The sequence below is a fragment of the Aotus nancymaae genome, unplaced genomic scaffold (assembly GCF_030222135.1).
Source record: "Aotus nancymaae isolate 86718 unplaced genomic scaffold, 86718_ANA_hifiasm-v0.15.2.pri h1tg000014l, whole genome shotgun sequence".
Classification (NCBI taxonomy): Eukaryota; Metazoa; Chordata; class Mammalia; order Primates; family Aotidae; genus Aotus; species Aotus nancymaae.
This window is the reverse complement of record NW_026988425.1, coordinates 119,907,115-119,925,899: the sequence shown is the minus strand read 5'-3', so window position 1 is coordinate 119,925,899 and position 18,785 is coordinate 119,907,115. Positions and strand designations below refer to the sequence as shown.

The 18,785-nt window shown below is 41.9% G+C and overlaps 1 protein-coding gene across 1 annotated transcript in view; it reads right to left on the bottom strand.

Annotated features, from left to right (window-relative positions):
* The window catches only part of IQGAP1 (IQ motif containing GTPase activating protein 1), a 116,566-nt gene that overhangs the window by 3,758 nt on the left and 94,023 nt on the right, over window positions 1–18,785 (bottom strand). The window contains exons 27-37 of the mRNA XM_012463800.3: window positions 16,101–16,241; window positions 15,921–16,005; window positions 14,613–14,845; window positions 13,881–14,013; window positions 12,426–12,528; window positions 11,140–11,275; window positions 10,663–10,750; window positions 7,088–7,300; window positions 5,899–6,065; window positions 3,788–3,910; window positions 957–1,065 (exon numbers count right to left, since the gene is read on the bottom strand). Coding sequence (XP_012319223.1) covers window positions 957–1,065; window positions 3,788–3,910; window positions 5,899–6,065; window positions 7,088–7,300; window positions 10,663–10,750; window positions 11,140–11,275; window positions 12,426–12,528; window positions 13,881–14,013; window positions 14,613–14,845; window positions 15,921–16,005; window positions 16,101–16,241 — 1,531 coding nt within the window. The remainder of the gene's footprint in view (window positions 1–956; window positions 1,066–3,787; window positions 3,911–5,898; window positions 6,066–7,087; window positions 7,301–10,662; window positions 10,751–11,139; window positions 11,276–12,425; window positions 12,529–13,880; window positions 14,014–14,612; window positions 14,846–15,920; window positions 16,006–16,100; window positions 16,242–18,785) is intronic.

Below are 18,785 nucleotides of genomic sequence, written 5' to 3'. Positions count from 1 at the left end.
TCTACTGGTCACTGAGAAGGAAACGAAGATGACTAAGAAATACTACCTGTCCTTAAGGAGTTTATGGCTTTAGGGGGGAGAAGGGAAATAAGTCAACACCTACTGTAAACAGAGGATGTCTGCAAGGGCTACAGAAGCAAAGGGGAAACCACCTATTATGGCTTGGCTGGGGGAGGCACACACACGCAAGTACTCCACAAAAGATGGAGGAACAAGAGGGGCGGGGTTGGGAGGCAGGGGTGGGAGGGAGGGAGAGAGGAGGGAGGGCAGCATGAGCAGAAGCCCAAACGCACACTCACAGGAAGGCACCTGCCTGGGCTGGCAGAGCATGGTTGTGTAAAGCAGTGCAAGAAAAAAGGAGCAGACTATCTGGTGCCACACACACAAAGCTAAAGGAGTCTGGACGCCACCTAGGAATCCTCTAAATGCCCTGCTATTTTTTAATGGGTAAAAAGCAGATATTTCTAAATAAACACTAGGGAACTTTAGGCTACAAAAATGAGTCACTCCTGAGTTCTTTTTGGATTTAAGATAGGATTCAGTTTACAAACATAAAATTTACACACACCTTGTCAGAAGTGTCTCTAACCTTTAAGCACCTATATCAAATCAAAATGAGAAAAAAGATTTCAAGCTGAGTGGGCTTACAATTTTGCAATGTCAGCATGTGTACTTAAGCATTTTGTTCAAGTCCAAGGTATCAGCTCTATTTAGTAACACACTAAGTGGAAGCTTCAGATAAATGTTTTCTGAGGATTTACATTTGCAAAAGCTCTCCAGGGCACACACACCAAACCAGACACACTGAAACCCTCAGCTTCTTTCCCTCAGCGTGGAGCCTAGCTCACTGCTGAATGGAGACAGCTTTCCTCAAGGGAGTCTCCTCTTTGTCTATTTCTCCTACCTGGACAAGAATGTCATAGAGAAAGCTTTTGGTTCTACTGGTGCCTACCCACCTGATAATGTAACATAAAAGTCTCCATTTGAACTCCCATGAATTTGGCCTTCACTTCAAAGTCTCCGACTTCTTCTGTTGGACTGATTTCAAAGATAACATTTTTAAACCTGTTGAAACATAACATCATAAGGGTGTGGTTTTTACGTTCTCATATAAAAATGTTCTGTGAAATGGGGAAAGGAGATAAACCAAGTCTTCAAGGGTGAATGGGTAGAAAACACAAGTGGAAAGTACGTCTGCAGCGGAAGCAGCCGGATTGCCACGCCTAGGCCCCATCTGCTCTGGGACTTGGAGAGAGGAATGGCAACCTCTTTCTGCCTGCAGCACTTGCATGCTATGAAAGAGGAACCACTGGGGAGTGCCACAAGTAGCCTGAGAAGGGATGACAGCACAGAAATTCTCTTCACTTCCACATGGCCAAAAATGAAACCTAATGATAAAAGGAGAAAACAGAGGAAAGTGGGCTGGAAGGAGAGGGTATGTGCGTGTGAATACACGCATGTTTGAGGACTGGGAGAAGTAAATAAACAAGGGGGTCAGCAAAAAAACACCAAGGGAGGTGGTTTTCTAGAAAAAGTAGGTGCCGTGTATATAAGCACACTCAGTATAACCAAAGATAAATTGTTATTATTAAAAATATTTAAGTTATCACTCATTCACAACATGTAATATGCCAGGAAATTTTTGGGGGCGGGGGCAAAAGAAAAAGGGATTATGATATTCTCTGGGTGATCAAAGTGTAGCATCCCAGATTTCTGGAACTCAACTATGGAGCTACCTTACCTATTATGAACAGAGCTGAGAACCATGACAGATGCAAAAAGTTCACTGAGAGCTAAAGGAAAAGTCACAAAAACCCACATACTGAAACACACACGCAACTAGAACACCGCACAGGTTACTCCTTAAAGATATTTATCTTAAGTGATAAATAATTTTAACAGATTTAGTTGGTTATTTAGTTTCTAAGCCCAAAGAAGCAAAATAAAAGGAAGAAAGAAAGGCAGATAGAGGTCAGCACTTGAACAGTAGTGGAAAATAATGACGAAAGAAGGGAAATGTTGGGTGCGGAGACTCATGCCTGTCATCCGGGCACTTTGGGAAGCCAAGGCAGGAGCACTGCTTGAGCCCAAGAGTTCAAGGCCAGCCTGGGCAACAAAGTGAAACCCTGTCTCAACAAAATATAATTAGTTGGGTGTGGTGGCATTCGCCTATGGTCCCAGCTACATGGGAGGCTTAGGCGGGAGGATCTCTTAAGTCCAGGAGGTTAGGGCTGCAGTGAGCTGTGATCACACCAATGCACTTCAGTCTAGGTGACAGAGCAAGACTCTGTCTCTAAAAAAAATTTAAAAATTATATACTCATTAAAAAGGATGCTTTCAATGAATATAAACAATGCTCACAGCATAATGTTGTAAAAAAAAAGTTGGATACATGACCATAAACAGTATTGTCCTAGTTTGTGTTAAAAAATATTAAGTGGTTAGAGGCTAAGTGTGATGCCTGTAATTCCAGCACTTTGGGAAGCTGAGGAGGGTAGATGACTTGAGCTCAGGAGTTCAAGACCAGCCTGGCCAACATGATGAAACACCGTCTCTACTAAAAATACAAAAATTTTCTGGGTATGGTGGCAGGCACCTGTAATCCAAGCTACGTGGGAGACTGAAGCAGGAGAACCACTTGAACTTGGGAAGTGGGGGTTGCAGGGAGCTGAGACTGCGCCACTGCACTCCAGCCTGGGCGACAGAGTGAGATTGTTAAAAAAAAAAAAAAAAAAAAAAAAAAAGACTGTAATCCCAGCACTTTAGGAGGTTGAGGTGGGCAGATTATATGAGGTCAGGAGTTTGAGATTAGCCTGGCCAACATGGTAAAACCCCATCTCTACTAAAACCACAAAAACTTAGCTGGGTGTTGTGGTGTACGCCTGTAGTGCCACCTACTCAGGACGCTGAGGCGGGTGAACTGCTTGAACCCGGGAGGCTGAGGCTGCAGTGAGCTGAGATCACACCACTGTTCTCTAGCCTGGGTGACAGAGAGACTGTCAAAAAAATAAAATAAAATAAAAAATATATATACATATATAAGGTAGTTAGATAAACAAGTGGGTGAGTCATGGATAATCTTTATGTGAACAGAAAAAAATATATTAAAACAATTTCAGTGGTTATCTCTGGCTTGTGGAATTACAAGTGTTTTCTTTTTTATGCTTTACCATATTTCAAAGTTTAATAATGAATGTATATTATTTTAGAATCAGAAAAATGTAAAAGGTTATTTTTTTAAAAAGTGTTTTGTTTCCCCCCACCCCCAAACAGAGGTCACAGGGGTGACTGAGCAGAAAGATGCTCAATAAATGCTTGCTAATGATGCTGGGCCCAGGACCTATGGGAGGATGACACATCCGGTCCATGAGCCATGTGCAAAGCAAGATGATACTTCCCAGAAAAGAAAATGAAGATAAGTGCCTGGTTCGTAGCTATAAGTGGAATAAAGCAAACTCCTCTTATTGTTACTCTTAATTTATTCTTGGTTCAGAAATAGAAGAAATCTAAGGAATGGCTTCCTGCTTTAATGAGGAAAAATTAAGATCAGACCCAAACAAAGAAGTAAACATGTTCTGAGACAAATGTTTTACAGAAAAGGAAAAGAAAAACTCTTTTATGACAAATTAACTCTGAGTGTGAGGCCTAATTCTACACATAGCAGTATGTAAATAAATGAAAAACATTAAAAGTAACCACTCAGAAAAGAGAAATGAAGACAAAAAGACAAAGATGTGATAAATGCAGAAATAAAAATCAGCTTATAAAAGAAAAAGCAAAGACTCACTGATTCACTTGCAGGTCCTCAATTTCCAGAAGAACTCCTTTTTCATGTAGTCTTGCTGCTGTATATTTCAGAGAAATCTTTTTGCTTTTCTTTCCTTTCATTTCCCTAGGCTTTTTAGAGACTCTGTAAAAAATCACATCATGTAATTTTCTATAAGTAACCATCTACTATGAATCTTCATCTTTGGTAACTGAAGGAAACAAGGTCAGAAACCAAACTTCCAGACATAAACATAAGTAACATACCAATTCTAAAATGGCCAACAAATGTTAGAATTCGCCTAAGCAATACCTCCACAAAACAGGGGAAATACTACCAAATTGCTTCCATTTTGAGTTTAAATTATATTTGAGAATACGTCCATGAATTTAACAGAGTCTTAATTCTCCTATGTCTCTGGGAAATTAAGCACCTAACGAGTAACTACGAGAGCTTCTGATGGCAGCCTGAGGGAATGGCACTGAATCCCAGGAGTGAAAGAGTTATTCTAAGCCCCTTGGCTGTGTAGGGAAAAAATAAAAATACCATCAAATAAACACTTTGTAAGAGCGTTCAAGCCAGCACAGGAATTACAGATGAATGAAAACAAGGAAAAAGAAACGGGTTAAGAGGCTATTAGGATAATTTAGGCAAGAAGTGGTAACTTCAGAAATATGCCCACATTTTCAAAATGACGTATGTACAAGAGGTTATTTGCTGCAGAATTTAAAAAATAATAACAAACAACTGGAAACAACTTAAATGTTCATCAGTGGAGAACTGTTTAAGCAAACTGTTATATCTATCTGTATAATGGAATAATATGTAGCATTAAAAAAGAAATGAGAATCTAGGTCTGTCTGCTTAGAAGGCCTGGAGGCCACAACAAATCTGGCAATGAACACATCTAGTGTCTATATCTTGGTTTCTAAATATCATTCTTTGTTCAAAGAAACCAGGGATGCTTGAAGAAACAGTTCATTCTGGACCTGGGGAGGGGAATCTACAGCTTGAACATGAAACATCTTGTGACACAAAGTCAGGTAGTGCACAAAGAACAATAGGAACATGTCAAAAGCTCACAGGAGTCAGCTCTGCAAGCCTGGTTAGGTGGACCTATTTTTCATCCCTTCCCATCAGCCCTATCTGACCCCAAGGAGTCTTCCAGGAGAAAGAGAAAAACAGAGTACATGCACCAGCCAGAGAGATGGGGAGCAGACATGGCAAAATGTTAAAAACAGATGAATCTAGGTGAAGGGCATATGGGTGCTTATTGTTCTATTCATTCAGTCTTTCTGAGATTTGAAAACTGTTAAAACAAAAAGGAATAAATAAACTAACCCTACAAGGAAAATCTGCTCTTGTCACCCCACCTCTCTGGGTTTTCAGTTTCCTCCCTGTAAAATGGGCATGCTGATAGTTTGTGGCCAGTGCCAAGAAGGCTGGATCAGACTTTCCTCAGCACCCAGGAAAAAATCAAAGCCTATAATCTTGTCCCCAGAAAGTATAGAGAGGGAAAGGGGATCCAAATTTGCATAATATTCCTTAAGTGATTTGGGGACCACTAGATGATCTCCTTCCATGATTTTAATTTCTAGGACCAAGAAGATTTTTTTTTTTTTTTTTAAGACGGAGTTTTGCTCTGTTGCCCAGGCTGGAGTCTCCCAGGTTCAGGTAATTCTCCTGTCTCATCCTCCCAAGTAGCTGGGACTACAGGCGTGTGCCACCATGCCCAGCTAATGTTTGTATTTTTAGAAGAGATGGGGTTTCACCATGTTGACCAGGCTGGTCTTGAACTCCTGACCTCAAATGATACAGTTGCCTTGGCCTCCCAAAGTGCTGGGATTATAGGTGTGAGTCACCTTTCCCAGCCCCAAAAAGGTATTTTGCAAAAGGAATACTTAGCAACAAGCATCCATGAAATCCCACACCCATTATTTACATCACACACTAACAAACAGAACTACACAATTACACAGATAATTAGAGGCAAAATAAAAGACTAATAGAATATATAGACTCAGCGTATTTTAAGCAAAAATTTCCAATGTCATTTCAGTTGCCTCTGCTTTTTCCTCATTCTAATAATTATTTTCCCTGACATTGATTCTTATAAAAGAAAAAATACTCACTTGCCCTTGCTGGCTAAGTTATCCAAGCAGGTTTTGATATAGCTTTTATAGTAATCCACCTGCTCCCCATAGAAGGTGGCCTTAGAGTTCAGAGCAGCATATGTTTGCTGCAGTTTCACTAGTTCAGCCTTTCTCCTCTGTCGGTACCGCCGCTGATTCCGAATATCCTGAGACATAATTATTAAAGTTAGAAAAACAACGACAGGTATCATGCACTTCTTGAGTCATTATCATTTCATGCCAGAATCCAGCAATACTTACTCTCTCTTAAATATGACTACACAATTTGTTTTTTTGAGACAGAGTCTTGCTCTGTTACCCAGGCTGGAGTGTGCAGTGGTTGAAATCATGGCTTATAGTAGCCTTGACCTCCCAGGCTCAGGTGATCCCCCCACCTCAGCTTCCAGAGTAGCTGAGACTTACAGGCACATGGCACCACACCTGGCTAATTAAAAAAAATTTCTTTTGTAGAGACGGGGTCTCAACTGATCCTCCTGTCTTGGTCTCTGAAAGTGCTGAGATTCCAGATGTGAGCCACTGTGCCTGGCTTAACTATACATTCAACAGGCAGTAATTTGTTTTCACAAATTAAGAGAGAAATTAAGATCTCAAATTTCCTTCCCTCATTTGTATCTTCTAGTAGGGAAATGTGTTACATTTAGACTTATACATTTTTAGAATTTACTTGCAAAGCTGGTTTGGACCTCTTAAATATTTTGTTGGGACAGGGAGAAGAAGAGAATTATAATACATCAACTCCCAGTTCCCAGATGTGCATAATATATGATCTTAGTATAACAGCAGAGAACACCTAAACTCGTAGTCCTCACCAAAGCTCCTCAGCTTGAGATGATTCACACAAATCAAGGATTTTATGATCAGCTTGATGTGAATTTATATTTCACAGTAATCATGAAAAAGATTTGGAAGAATTATTTAAGGCCAAAGACAAATTCTTTAAGGCCACAGGAGGCTCTAGTTAAGGTCTTCTCCTTAGTAATTTAGGCCATGGAATAAGCCACCTCAGGGTCAGCAAGGCCCTCATGCTGGAGAGTCAGACACGGTTTCTTAGGAGGACACAAATGTGCCATGAACTGAAGTTACGCTGGTATCTGAACAACTACCGTCTCTTTATGAGCCCCTCGGCTTTCAACAAGGCCAGGTCCCCTCTGTCCCCCAAATGCAGTACCCTGGCAATGTCATTGATCAGTTCCTGGTATTTGTTTTTTGGGTCCACGGTTCCAAGCTCTGTTAGCTTCTTTAAACCTGTCTGAATTTTCTCTTTCTTCTCCTGAAGAGTGAGGTTGCTGTCTTCCTTTACAGATTTTGATTTTTTCATCTTGTCAGGAGTTTTGGCATCACGAATAGCACGTCTCTGCATGGCTCTCTGATGTTCTGCTTCCTATAGATGGGAAAAAGAAGTTCTCAGCAAGTTTACCACACTAATCCTAAACTTGAATCCACACCTGAACTTATACAGTTCGAAAAATCCAACCTGGAAAGAGAAGGAAAAAAATTCTGCCCCCTGCCAAGTGCTAGATGAGAAACTACATGAAGCAGAGGCACATCTCTTTCTACCTGTGAGAGATGATATCTACACAATCACACAACTGCTTAGGGCTTCTCTCCTGGACTTCAGGTACAATTGTGAGACTGGACTCTACCGGCTACAAAGTCATTTTTCTCTACCACATTTTGAGACATGGAAGCCATTTAATTTTATTCAGAACTTAGCTGTATAAATGTTATAACTATACTAACACAACAAGACCAGTGCTTAGTAAATCCCTGATAATTCTTTTTGTCACTTTGTCCAGGTGGAATCATGCTCGAGCCTGGCATCTGCTTTCAAACATGCTGCAGATGCCACATTGTAAGAGGGAAACACCTTCCCTGATACTGCCATCCTTCATAGTGGCCATCCAATGTCTGTCCCTGTCCAACATATGATCTACACTCGCTGTTCCATTCTTTCAGCACTTTCTTTATTCTTTCTTTTTTTTTTTTGAGACAGAGTCTGGCTCTGTTGCCCAGGCTGGAGTGCAATGGCGCAATCTTGGCTCACTGCAACCTCTGCCTCCCAGGTTTACGCGATTCTCCTGAGTAGCTGGGATTACAGGTGCCCGCCACCACGCCCGGCTAATTTTTGTATTTTTAGTTGAGATGGGGTTTCACCATGTTGGCCACGCTGGTCTTGAACTCCTGACCCCAGGTGATCCCCCGACCTCAGCCTCCCTAAGTGCTAGGATTACTAGTGCCCAGCCTCAGCACTTTCTTCTTTATTGCACTCATCACCAATTACCATTCTCCCATTGAAAATCCAATGTCTTTTCTTAGTTGTTACCTTGCTCATCCTCTTGCTCTACACGTGGTTTGGTACTTCCAAGTGACCTATGGCCATTTCTTTCTAACTGTTTACTCTCAATATTTCAGTAACTGCCTCTGTGTTGACAGATCCCAAATCTTTGTGACTATGGCTCTGCCATATTCTGAACTGTTTGTACTGGGATGTTTACATTTGGGATGGCCTATAGTTCAAACTTGTAATTCCCCCCTAAGTGGGACAATTCCCTTTCCCAATATTTCCCTTTTTTTTTTCTAATGTCAAGACTACTCTGCATCACATAATGTAAGGAGCATAAGCTTTGGAGGCAGACAGAATAGGATCCAACTCTGGTTCTGTCACTACAAGTTGATGACCTTGGCCAGTTAACCTGTAAGCGTCTTAGTTTCCTCATCCATAAAATAAGGATGAAAAGACTCACCTCAAAGGAATACTGCAAGGATTAAACAAAAGAACAGAGGGGAAAGCACCAAACAAATACTAGGTTCTCAATAAAGACTGGCTCCTCCTTTCTTACTTCAAACTTCTTTGCAGATTCAACATGTTTCAAGTATTGTTTTCTATGTCCTTACTTGCCTTTCACACATATCTAATCGGTAATCAGTCATAGCAACTGAGAGCTGAGAATTCATTTAAAACAATGGTTTCCAAACAATTCTCTGTGCAGCCTTAAGGGTTTGCCGGAGGTACCACAGAATCCTATAGGGCTGGATTTCAGATGCCCTATTCCTAGCTATCAGAGTAGCTTCAGAGTGGCAGAGTACCTGCTTTATATACTTGGCTTCTAGGTAAATTGTCATGTAATACAACATTACCATGCTTAAATTTTGGAAATGAATGACTTGACCTACTTTCCTTATTTGACAAATAAGACACAGAGGTCTTCGGCCAGGTGCAGTGGCTCATGCCTGTAATCCCAGCACTTTGAGAGGCCTAGGTAGGCAGGTCACTTGAGGTCAATAAGATCAGCCTGGCCAACATGGTGAAACCCCAACTCTACTAAAAATATAAACATTAGCCAGGTGTGGTGGTGACATGAGCCTATAGTCCAGCTACTCGGGAGGCTGAGGCAGGAGAATCACTTGCACCCAGGAGGCAAAGGTTGCAGAGAGCCAAGATCACGACACTGCAGTCCAGCCTAGGTGACAAAGTGAGATTCTGTCTCAAGCTAAAAAAAAAAAAAAAGAGAAAAAAAGAAACAAACGTCTTAGATAGGACATGACTCATCCAACCCTTCACAATGCCAGGTCCCGACCCCCATTCGCCCACCCCACTGGATCTTATCACACACCTAGATGACTCAACTACCATCTGCTCTGATAGTACTGCTGGATTAATTAACATTAAATGGTCTTGAACCTTATAGAGGCTCTTTATTCCCTATCTCTGCAGTGCCAAATTCCCATCTAGCTTGTGAGTTCTAAATAATTTGGTCTCATGTTTTCTCTCTCACTGCTCACCTCCACCTACAGCTTCATTCTAGACAAGGGGTCTGGTTGCATCACGTTCCTCCCTCCTTTGTTCCTCTGCTCACATCGCTCTCCTGCCTTGAGTACCCTCTCTTGTCTTACATGCACACCCAACTCCTATCCACCTTTACACATCTGGCTCCACTTCCACTTCTTTTAGGCAGCTTTCCTAATGCACTGCTTCACTGGCCTCTTTCCTGAACTGCTATCATTTATTCAGTCAATATCATAGTTAATTTTGAATGGTTGCATCACTGCTTCAGGTATATATGTCACAATTCCCTAACAAGATCATGAGTTCACTGAGCTTAGGAGCCACATTCTGTACTTTTCTTCTACCTACCAAGGCACTTAACAGAATTCCAACCGTAAAATATTCAATAAACTGCAAAAGAAATCCCTATACATTCATGGTTTCAACCAACCCTGGATCAAAACTATTTGAAACAAAAATAACAATAATAAAAAATAATACAAAATTTAAAAATACAGTAACAACTATTTGCATTTATATTGCAGTAGGTATTATAAGTAGTTTAGAGATGATTTAAAGTATATGGGAGAATGTGTGTGAGTTATATGCAAATACTACATCATTTTATAGAAGGGACTTGAACATCTATGGATTTTGGTTTTGGCCGGGGGTGGAGAGGTGGGCAGAATGGGTGCTGGAACGAATCCCCTATAGATACCAAGGGACGGATATACCAGATGGACACACTGATTCTGCAGGCAAGTACCAATGAGCTTCCTGCCCAAAGGACATCGCCCCCTGGACTCATGAACCAATAACTTTTCACATGAGACATAACTACCGCTGTCCCCCAGTTACGTTCACGCTCACCCCTAAGTTACCACCTCTTATTTGCGTCCCCCGTCCTTTCTCTGACATGCACCTATCAGGAGGGCTTATCTACCAAACAAAGGAGTATGTTAAACCCTAAATTTTACCTGTTCACTGGTGGCTGGTGTTTCTAGGATTTCGGTCAAGGTCTCTCCTGGCTGGAACCGGATGACATCCACAATTAAACGTTTTGTACTGAAACGAGATGGGGGAAGCATTTAAATATTACCAGTGTTCTAGTTCCTCTCAAGTGGACCGAATCAGCAGCAGCACAAACAGCACCTCATGGAAGTCCCAAGCGGCAGCGGCCAGCACACAGTACTCAAGGCACTAGGCTATTTACCCAACCATAAGTAGGTACGAGGGTTAGGCTTTCCAAGATTTACATTTCGTTGTAGCATATTAGCAAAATAAGGCAGGTAAGTCCTGTGCCAAGTTCAATATGCAAGGTGACTGGTGACTGGGATTATGACAAGTATGAGAGGCAGTATGGTCATTTCAGGTATGACCCAGCAGGTTCCTGCTCCAAAGGCCAGGAAACATTTGGATTACATCCATTTCATCTTCCTACTTTTGATACTCACTTCAGTAAGATGGTTCGAGCATCCATTTCTGCATTCTCATCTCCAGGTACATCAAACTTGTTGGTCAGGGTGAGAGATACTTCTGTCTTAGCCAGTGCCTCCTTATTTGGATCATTTAAATTGCCAGAGCTTTCCCCTGAAGTTTTGGGAGGGTGGAAAGAATCAGCATAATAAAGAGAGGAGATATTGGGGGGAAATAATACAAATAAAAGATGATGCACGTCTAAGATAATGGCTGAATCAGCTAACGTGTACAGTGTGGTGAGAACAATTTTTACTGAGAAATAAAATGTTGTGATGTCAAATGATAAAGGCAAAGCATCCATAATAACTTCATAAACGTTTGAGAAATCGTTTCAACACAACAATATCACAATTCTCTCTCAAAACATTCTTTCTGGATGGGTGCAGTGGCTTGGGCCTGTAATCCCAGCACTTTGGAAGGCTGAAGGAAGAGGATCGCTTGAGGCCAGGAGTTTGGGACCAGCCTGGGGAACATAGCGAGACCCCATCTCTATTTAAAAAACAAAAACAAGGCCGGGCGCGGTGGCTCACGCCTGTAATCCCAGCACTTTGGGAGGCCGAGGCGGGTGGATCACGAGGTCAAGAGATCGAGACCATCCTGGTCAACAAGGTGAAACCCCGTCTCTACTAAAAATACAAAAAAAATTAGCTGGGCATGGTGGCGCGTGCCTGTAATCCCAGCTACTCAGGAGGCTGAGGCAGGAGAATTGCCTGAACCTAGGAGGCGGAGGTTGCAGTGAGCCGAGATCGCGCCATTGCACTCCAGCCTGGGTAACAAGAGCGAAACTCCGTCTCAAAAAAAAAAAAAAAAAACAAAACAAAAACAAAACCACAAAACTCAGGAGGATCACTTGAGCCCACAGATTTGAGGCTGGAGTGAGCAATGACTGCACCACTGCACTCCAGCCTGGGCAACAGAGGGAGACCCTGTTTCATAACAAACCAATTCTTTCCTTTAAAGGACTTGTAACTTATGTAATTATTTGTGTATCTGCAATTTTTTTAAAAAGCGCAAATGGCAGTATGTATCTGCACTGAAAATGATCTTTTCCTCCAACTCCAGTTCCTCATAGACAGTGACCACATCTGGACTTTTTTTGTTGTTTTGTTTTGTCTCATATGAAACTATCAGAATCACATCTATTTTATTTCCCAGTGTATATCCAGAGTTTGGTACAGTGCAGAAAACAGAGGAGATGGCAACTTCAACACTATTCTGTCATGTTCCCCTTTCACTTTCCAGGCAGAAGTCAGAACTTTACCTATCAGGGACTCGATGGTGGGCACCTCGCCAAGGTCGTCCAGCAGCTCGTGGATTGGATCATTGTGCTCTGGAGCAATGGCATCCTGGTGATCTAACAGGAGCTGCAAACACCAATGATCAGCTCCATTTACACATTCAACTCTCCAGCCCATCCCTCCCCAGAATGCCTAACAATGATTTGCACAAAGAGGTTACAACAAAGTTCCTATATTCAAAGAACCAACAAGCACATCCTCAGCAAACTAACCCAAATAAACAATATAACATAAAGCACCACATTGGGCTCTGTTGAATGACATATGTTACGATGTAAGAAGAGGAAATACTGGCAATCTTTTAATCTCATGGCCATAAAGGATTCAAATGTTTATAAGAAAGAACACTGAGGCTGGGTGCGGTGGCTCACGCCTGTAATTCCAGCACTCTGGTAGACCGAGATGGGAGGATCACCTGAGATCAGGAGTGCAAGACCAGCCTGGCGAACATGATGAAACCCCATCTCTACTAAATATATAAAAATTAGTAGGGCATGGTGGTACGCGCCTGTAATCCAAGGTATTAGGGAGGCTGAGGCAGGAGAATTGCTTGAACCTGGTAGGCAGAGGCTGCAGTAAGCCACTATCATGCCACTGCACTCCAGCCTGGGTGACAGAGAGAGACTCCATCTCAAAAAAAAAAAAAAAGGAACTCAGAGTTCAATACCCAAAGTCATCAATGTACACTACTACCAGTTCAAATAACTCACATGCAGACTTTTACTTAATGTTTCCAGTGTATGACACGATTTTAATTCAGAGGAAAGCATACCAAATGAATGTTCTAATTATCGTAGAGACACTCAACAAAGCCTTCAAGGTGTCATTATCCCAGGTGATGCCCTCAGAAATGACAGCAACCCCGAAATTTCATTTACATTTTTTCATATGCCCTCATGCCTGTTCTACATGTCTATGTACCCAAAAAGGAAAAAACGAATTATTTGAAAAATCTGAAGAAATGGGGAACTCCAGCCTCCAAGGGAAAAATCCACTCCAAGGCTACACAAAGAAAGAAGCTAGTATTCTAGATCATGTTAGAAAAACACCCAGAGGGCTGGGGGTAAAAAGAAAGAAGAGTAAAAGTGCTATTTTTTTTTTTTTTTTTTTTTTTTATCAAGGCACTAGATGAATTTAGTGGGATTCTGATTCACTAGGCCTGGGGTAGGGCCCAGAAAACTTCATTTTTAACGATCAGCCCATATGATTCTGATGCAGGTGGCCTGGGGAGGCCTTGTAGAAACTTAGCAGTAGATAGTGTTAAGAATAACAAGCAACAAAAGAGACAACAAGGCGATGTATTGTCAGCTAGATCACAGGAAGGTGAGACACGTGGCTACCAGAGGCGCTAAGCAGCAGCCAAGGAAAATAATTAAGGACAGAGCAATGAAATTAAGTAATTAAAGAAAAATACTTACAGTGTGGGTGTTGATGATTTCACCAATGGAAATGTAGATGACTGGTTTGGTGAGAGTTACTAAATCAGAGTACTCATCCACATTAAATTTATCCTGAAGTTCTGGGACATCACAAGCAGTTTGGAAAAACCGTCTGAAATAAGCACCAGAGGTAGCCCCCCCAAAAAAGTGACATGTGCATAAGAAGTTGGCAAGAGAATGTTCCACAAACCTCTCACACAATGAGTGCAAACAGAAGCCAGTCAAGACAGTTACTTCAAGAGAAACTGCTATGTCTGCTGTGCTTGACAACTGTGAGATATTGGCTCTAACAAATTCTTTCTCCGCATAGTTTATAGTTTTACCCATAAGAACCATTGCAACTTGATTTAAAACAGTTCTCAGACACCATTAGGAGAACCAGCTCTATCTCTAAGATAGTGCTTTGAGGCACTGAATTCAAAACTAGATGTTAATTTACAAAAATTAAAAGCATTCTCCAATTCTTCTCTGATTATAAAGTAACATGTATTAAATACATAATCATTATTTTTATGTTAACTACTATCTATTTCACATGAAAATTCTCTTGAAAATAAATGCATCACCTTCTGGAGTCCTGGACACATCAAACATGTATTCTACAATACAGCAGTCCGGGGAAAGTGAAGGGTGGTTTTTAATCTTGTCTTTCCCCTCAATGATAAAAATACACCCACAGACTCTCTTAAGCACTTGTACCTTTCCCCTTACCTGAATTTCTGGTAGGACTGGGAAAGATATTCATTAATGATGCTTAAGTGAGCATTATCTCCCAGAAACATCTTATTGGAAGCAGCATGCTGAAGCATTTTTGCAATGGAGCCCAGGTTTCGGCGTTGGTCTGTGGTAAGCTGGCCTCCCGCTGACAGGTCAATGATGTCAAAGGCATCAGGAGCAACAATGGCTGGATTCATGTATCGATAATAAAGCAAGTTACCAATAATCTGGAAGAGATGGAACAGAAAGATGGATATTAAAAGACATACCACCAAGTAAGCCACAAATGACTTGGCTAGCAAAGAAAACCAGAAAATGCAGTCCTATGACAAATATATAAATGAAAAATACCTATACACATGCATGCATGCACATATACATACTCTCTCTCATGGCCTGGAACTAAAACAATGAAACATCCCTTTGTTTAATACAGGAAAACAATGAGAACAGAACGAAAACCACTGCCAGTAGTTAATGAAAGAGCAGATTCAGAAGGTAAAAATGGCACACTTAAAGTCTGTTATTAAGTATTTCAGGGCATCTTTTGTTCACATGTCATGGTAGCAAATAAAGATGCTGTCACCCACATGCACTTTGTACTTTCATATAGATGGGCTTTCATTATAAAAAGCTAACAAACATAGCTAAATTCTTTAACATGACCTAGTCAGCATAACCCCACCTCCCAACCTCCTCATGCTTCAGACTTCAAAGGCCAAGTTCATGCCTCTGAAATGAAATTCACTTAACACACATCTCTTCCACAGAAGAATTCAGGAACAGTCACAGCATTTCCCCTAGAGTTTCATTCAGAAGAAATAAAATTAATTCACCTGAACAGAAAGTCTAGAATCGAGGCCTCACTGTAGGAAAGCACAGAACTAGGAGAGAGAAGAAAAAAGCATTCAGATTAAAAAAAAAGAAAAGAGAAGAGCATAGCTGAGTAAGAAAGAGTTATCAGCAACAGCCTTAGCAGAAACAATTGTGCCTGCTACTATTCACCAGGTCACCAGCAGAGGGAACAATACTACAGTGAAAAGACAGGACTCAAAGAAACTAACTTGAGTACAGGAAAAATCCATCTTTCTACTTGTTTGATGTTTGTGCGCCAAACTATAGGAACTGTTTCATCCTAAGAAAGGTATCGTTTACCAACTGCAGTTGCTTTCAAAAGCTCATAATCAATGGCGAGCTACTGCCAGAACCTACACTCAGGCTATTGGTAATAATCTATGGTCAGGCCTGGCTTTCTAGCTTTGTCCTCAAAGGGCAGGAGTCAGCCAGCTCTGAGATTCTTACCTTCAGCAGTTCATCCTCACCAGCATCAGGGAACTTCTCATGCAACGAGTCCTTCAGCACTTTGGCAATGAAGCGCATCCCGTAACTGTGAGATGGACAAAACTTAATGAGAAGGGCCAAGGAGCAGAAAGGTACTAGTTCTGGGCTCTACTGGGGGTCATGACAACTGATGGTACTCACGGGATTTTGTCCACAGAGCTGACAATGGCTGACAGAAACTTGTCTGTCACAGCCCGCATGTTCCTGATCGAGTTGTCTAGCCGGGTCTTCACTTCTTCATGAGCTAGCGCCTGCTCAGGGGTCACATCATAGGGCAGTTTGCTGGGAAGACAGAAATTACACACAATTATGTTAGATTAACAGCCAGGAACAGCCTGAAGCAAGTGTCTTATCTTTCATAAACTGAAAGACCCAGAAATATAAGGTAGCATAAACTCACGCTCACAGGGCTGGTAAGTGATAAGGCTAGAATCCGAACTCAAGTTTTCAACTGTGAATCAGGTGCCTGAATTGTGTGCCAGGCACAATAATATGCACTTCGAGAAAAAAGTTATATAAGACATGGCCGGGCGCAGTGGCTCATACCTGTAATCCTAGCACTTTGGGAGGCCGAGGCGGGCAGATCACGAGGTCAGGAGTTCAAGACCATCCTGGCCAACATGGTGAAACCCTGTCTCTACTAAAAATACACACACAAAAAAGCTGGGTGTTGTGGTGTGCACCTGTAATCCCAGCTACTTGGGAGACTGAGGTAGGAGAATCGCTTGAACACGGGAGGTGGAGTGCAGTGAGCTGAGATTGTACCACCGCACTCCAGCCTGGGTGACAGAGCAAGACTCCATCTCAAAAAAAAAAGTTATATAAGACATGATATCTTCTCTTGAGTCTTTTACAGTCTGGTGGGAGTGACATACAAACATGATTATAAACCTATTGTGCTATAAATCAGTTCACCAAAAGTGCTACAGGATTATAGGCAAAGGGCTTCAACTCAGAATGGAAAAAGCAAGGAAGGCTTCCAAAAGGAAGGGATGCTTGAACTCAAGAACACAGTAGAGAAAGAGTCTTCTAAGAAGGAAGGGGAGACAGAGGCAAAATGAGAGTGGAAAAGTAGAAGGGAGCAGGCCATGGCGGACCCTGTATACGATATGAACAAATCTGGACCTTCCCAGAAACCAGAAGAAGGTCTTCAAAGACAGGAGGGCTAAGCCAGGCACAGTAGTGCACAGTAGCATTCCCAGCTATCAGGAAGGCTGAGGTGGGAAGATTGCTTGAGCAAGACCTTGTCTCAAAAAAAAAAAAAAAAAAAAACAGAAAGAAAGAAAAGAGGCAGAGAGCGCTTTGGTACACACAGAAGGGAGGAGAAGGCAAAGTGACCACAGAGGCAGAGGCTGGAACCATATGGCCACAAGTTGAGGGATGTCAACAGTCACCACAAACTGTAAGAGTCAAGAAACTGAGTTTCCACTAAAGCCTCTGCAGGGAGCATGGCTCTTCCAGCACCTCAACTTCATGATAATGGTTTCGGATTTCTGGCCTTCACAACTGTGAGACAATGAATTTTGGTTGTTTTAAGTCACCAAGTTTGAGGTGATTTGTTATAGCAGCCTTAAAAAATATAAGTAGAGGTCAGGCATGGTGGCTCACGCCTGTAATCCCAGCACTTTGGGAGGCCGAGACAGGCGGATCACCTGAGGTCAGGAGTTTAAGACCATCCTGGCCAACATGGAGAAACCCTGTCTCTACTAAAAATATAAAAATTAGCCGGGCATTGTGGTGCGTGCCTGTAATCCCAGCTACTTGGGAGGCTGAGGCAGGAGAATTACTTGAACCCGGGAGGTGGAGGTTGCAGTGAGCTGACATCACATCATTGCATTCCAGTCTGAGCAACAGAGCGAGACTCTGTCTCAGAAAAAAAGAAAAGAGAAAAATACAAGTAGACAGGGATACCCCATTGTGTATTTTATTTATGTGACTTTTAAAAGTAGTAACAAGCAAGAGAATCAACATGCTAAAAACAATGGTAATAGAACAAAACATTAGCTAAGATTTTAGGAAAGAACATTTCCAAGAGGTGACAAATTCCAGTTTGCTATGTGTACAGTGGCTGAAGTAAAAGAGAAAAGCTGAGGGACCCGTGACGCTTACCTGCAGGACAGACCCCCACCACACCACCACACCTCACAGTCACTGGTATCTTAAAAAGAGTTCAAATCAATTGCATTTTTTTTTTTTTAAAAGATATGGGGTCTCACTAGTTGCCCAGGCTATGCTCAAACTCCTGGGTTCAAGCTATATTCCTGTCTTGGCCTCCTGAGCAACTGGGACTACCGGTACATGCCACCATGCCTGGCTCAATTTCCATTTTATGAAAGGCAAAATAAGACACAAGTTTCTTATAGGTACCCACAGGAAAAACAATCCTGAACTGTTTAGTGGGATCTGGATCTAAAAATGACTGACTCATGGACCATCAGAGGAAATAATTGAGTAGCCCTGAGCCAGTGTACATGCGGGCTATCAGCAAGGAATGCCCTGGGTTGCAGGCAAAACTTCCCACACAAGTATTGCACTTGGCTGACCACATTCCTGGATTTGGGTCTCAGGTATGCAGGCCAAAAAAATTAAAAAGACTTTTGCAATGATCTGAGTCCTGATAACAGACCTACATAGTACTGAGAACCAATCAGATGCCAAATGATTCCTAATAGGGATACGCCCTTTCTTTTTTATCACCCAGGATGGAGTGCAGTGGTGGCATCATGGCACAGTGCAGCCTTGACTTCCCATGATCAAGCAATACCCCTGCCTCAGCCTCTGGACTAACTGAGACTACAGGTATGGACAACCACACCTAGCTAATTT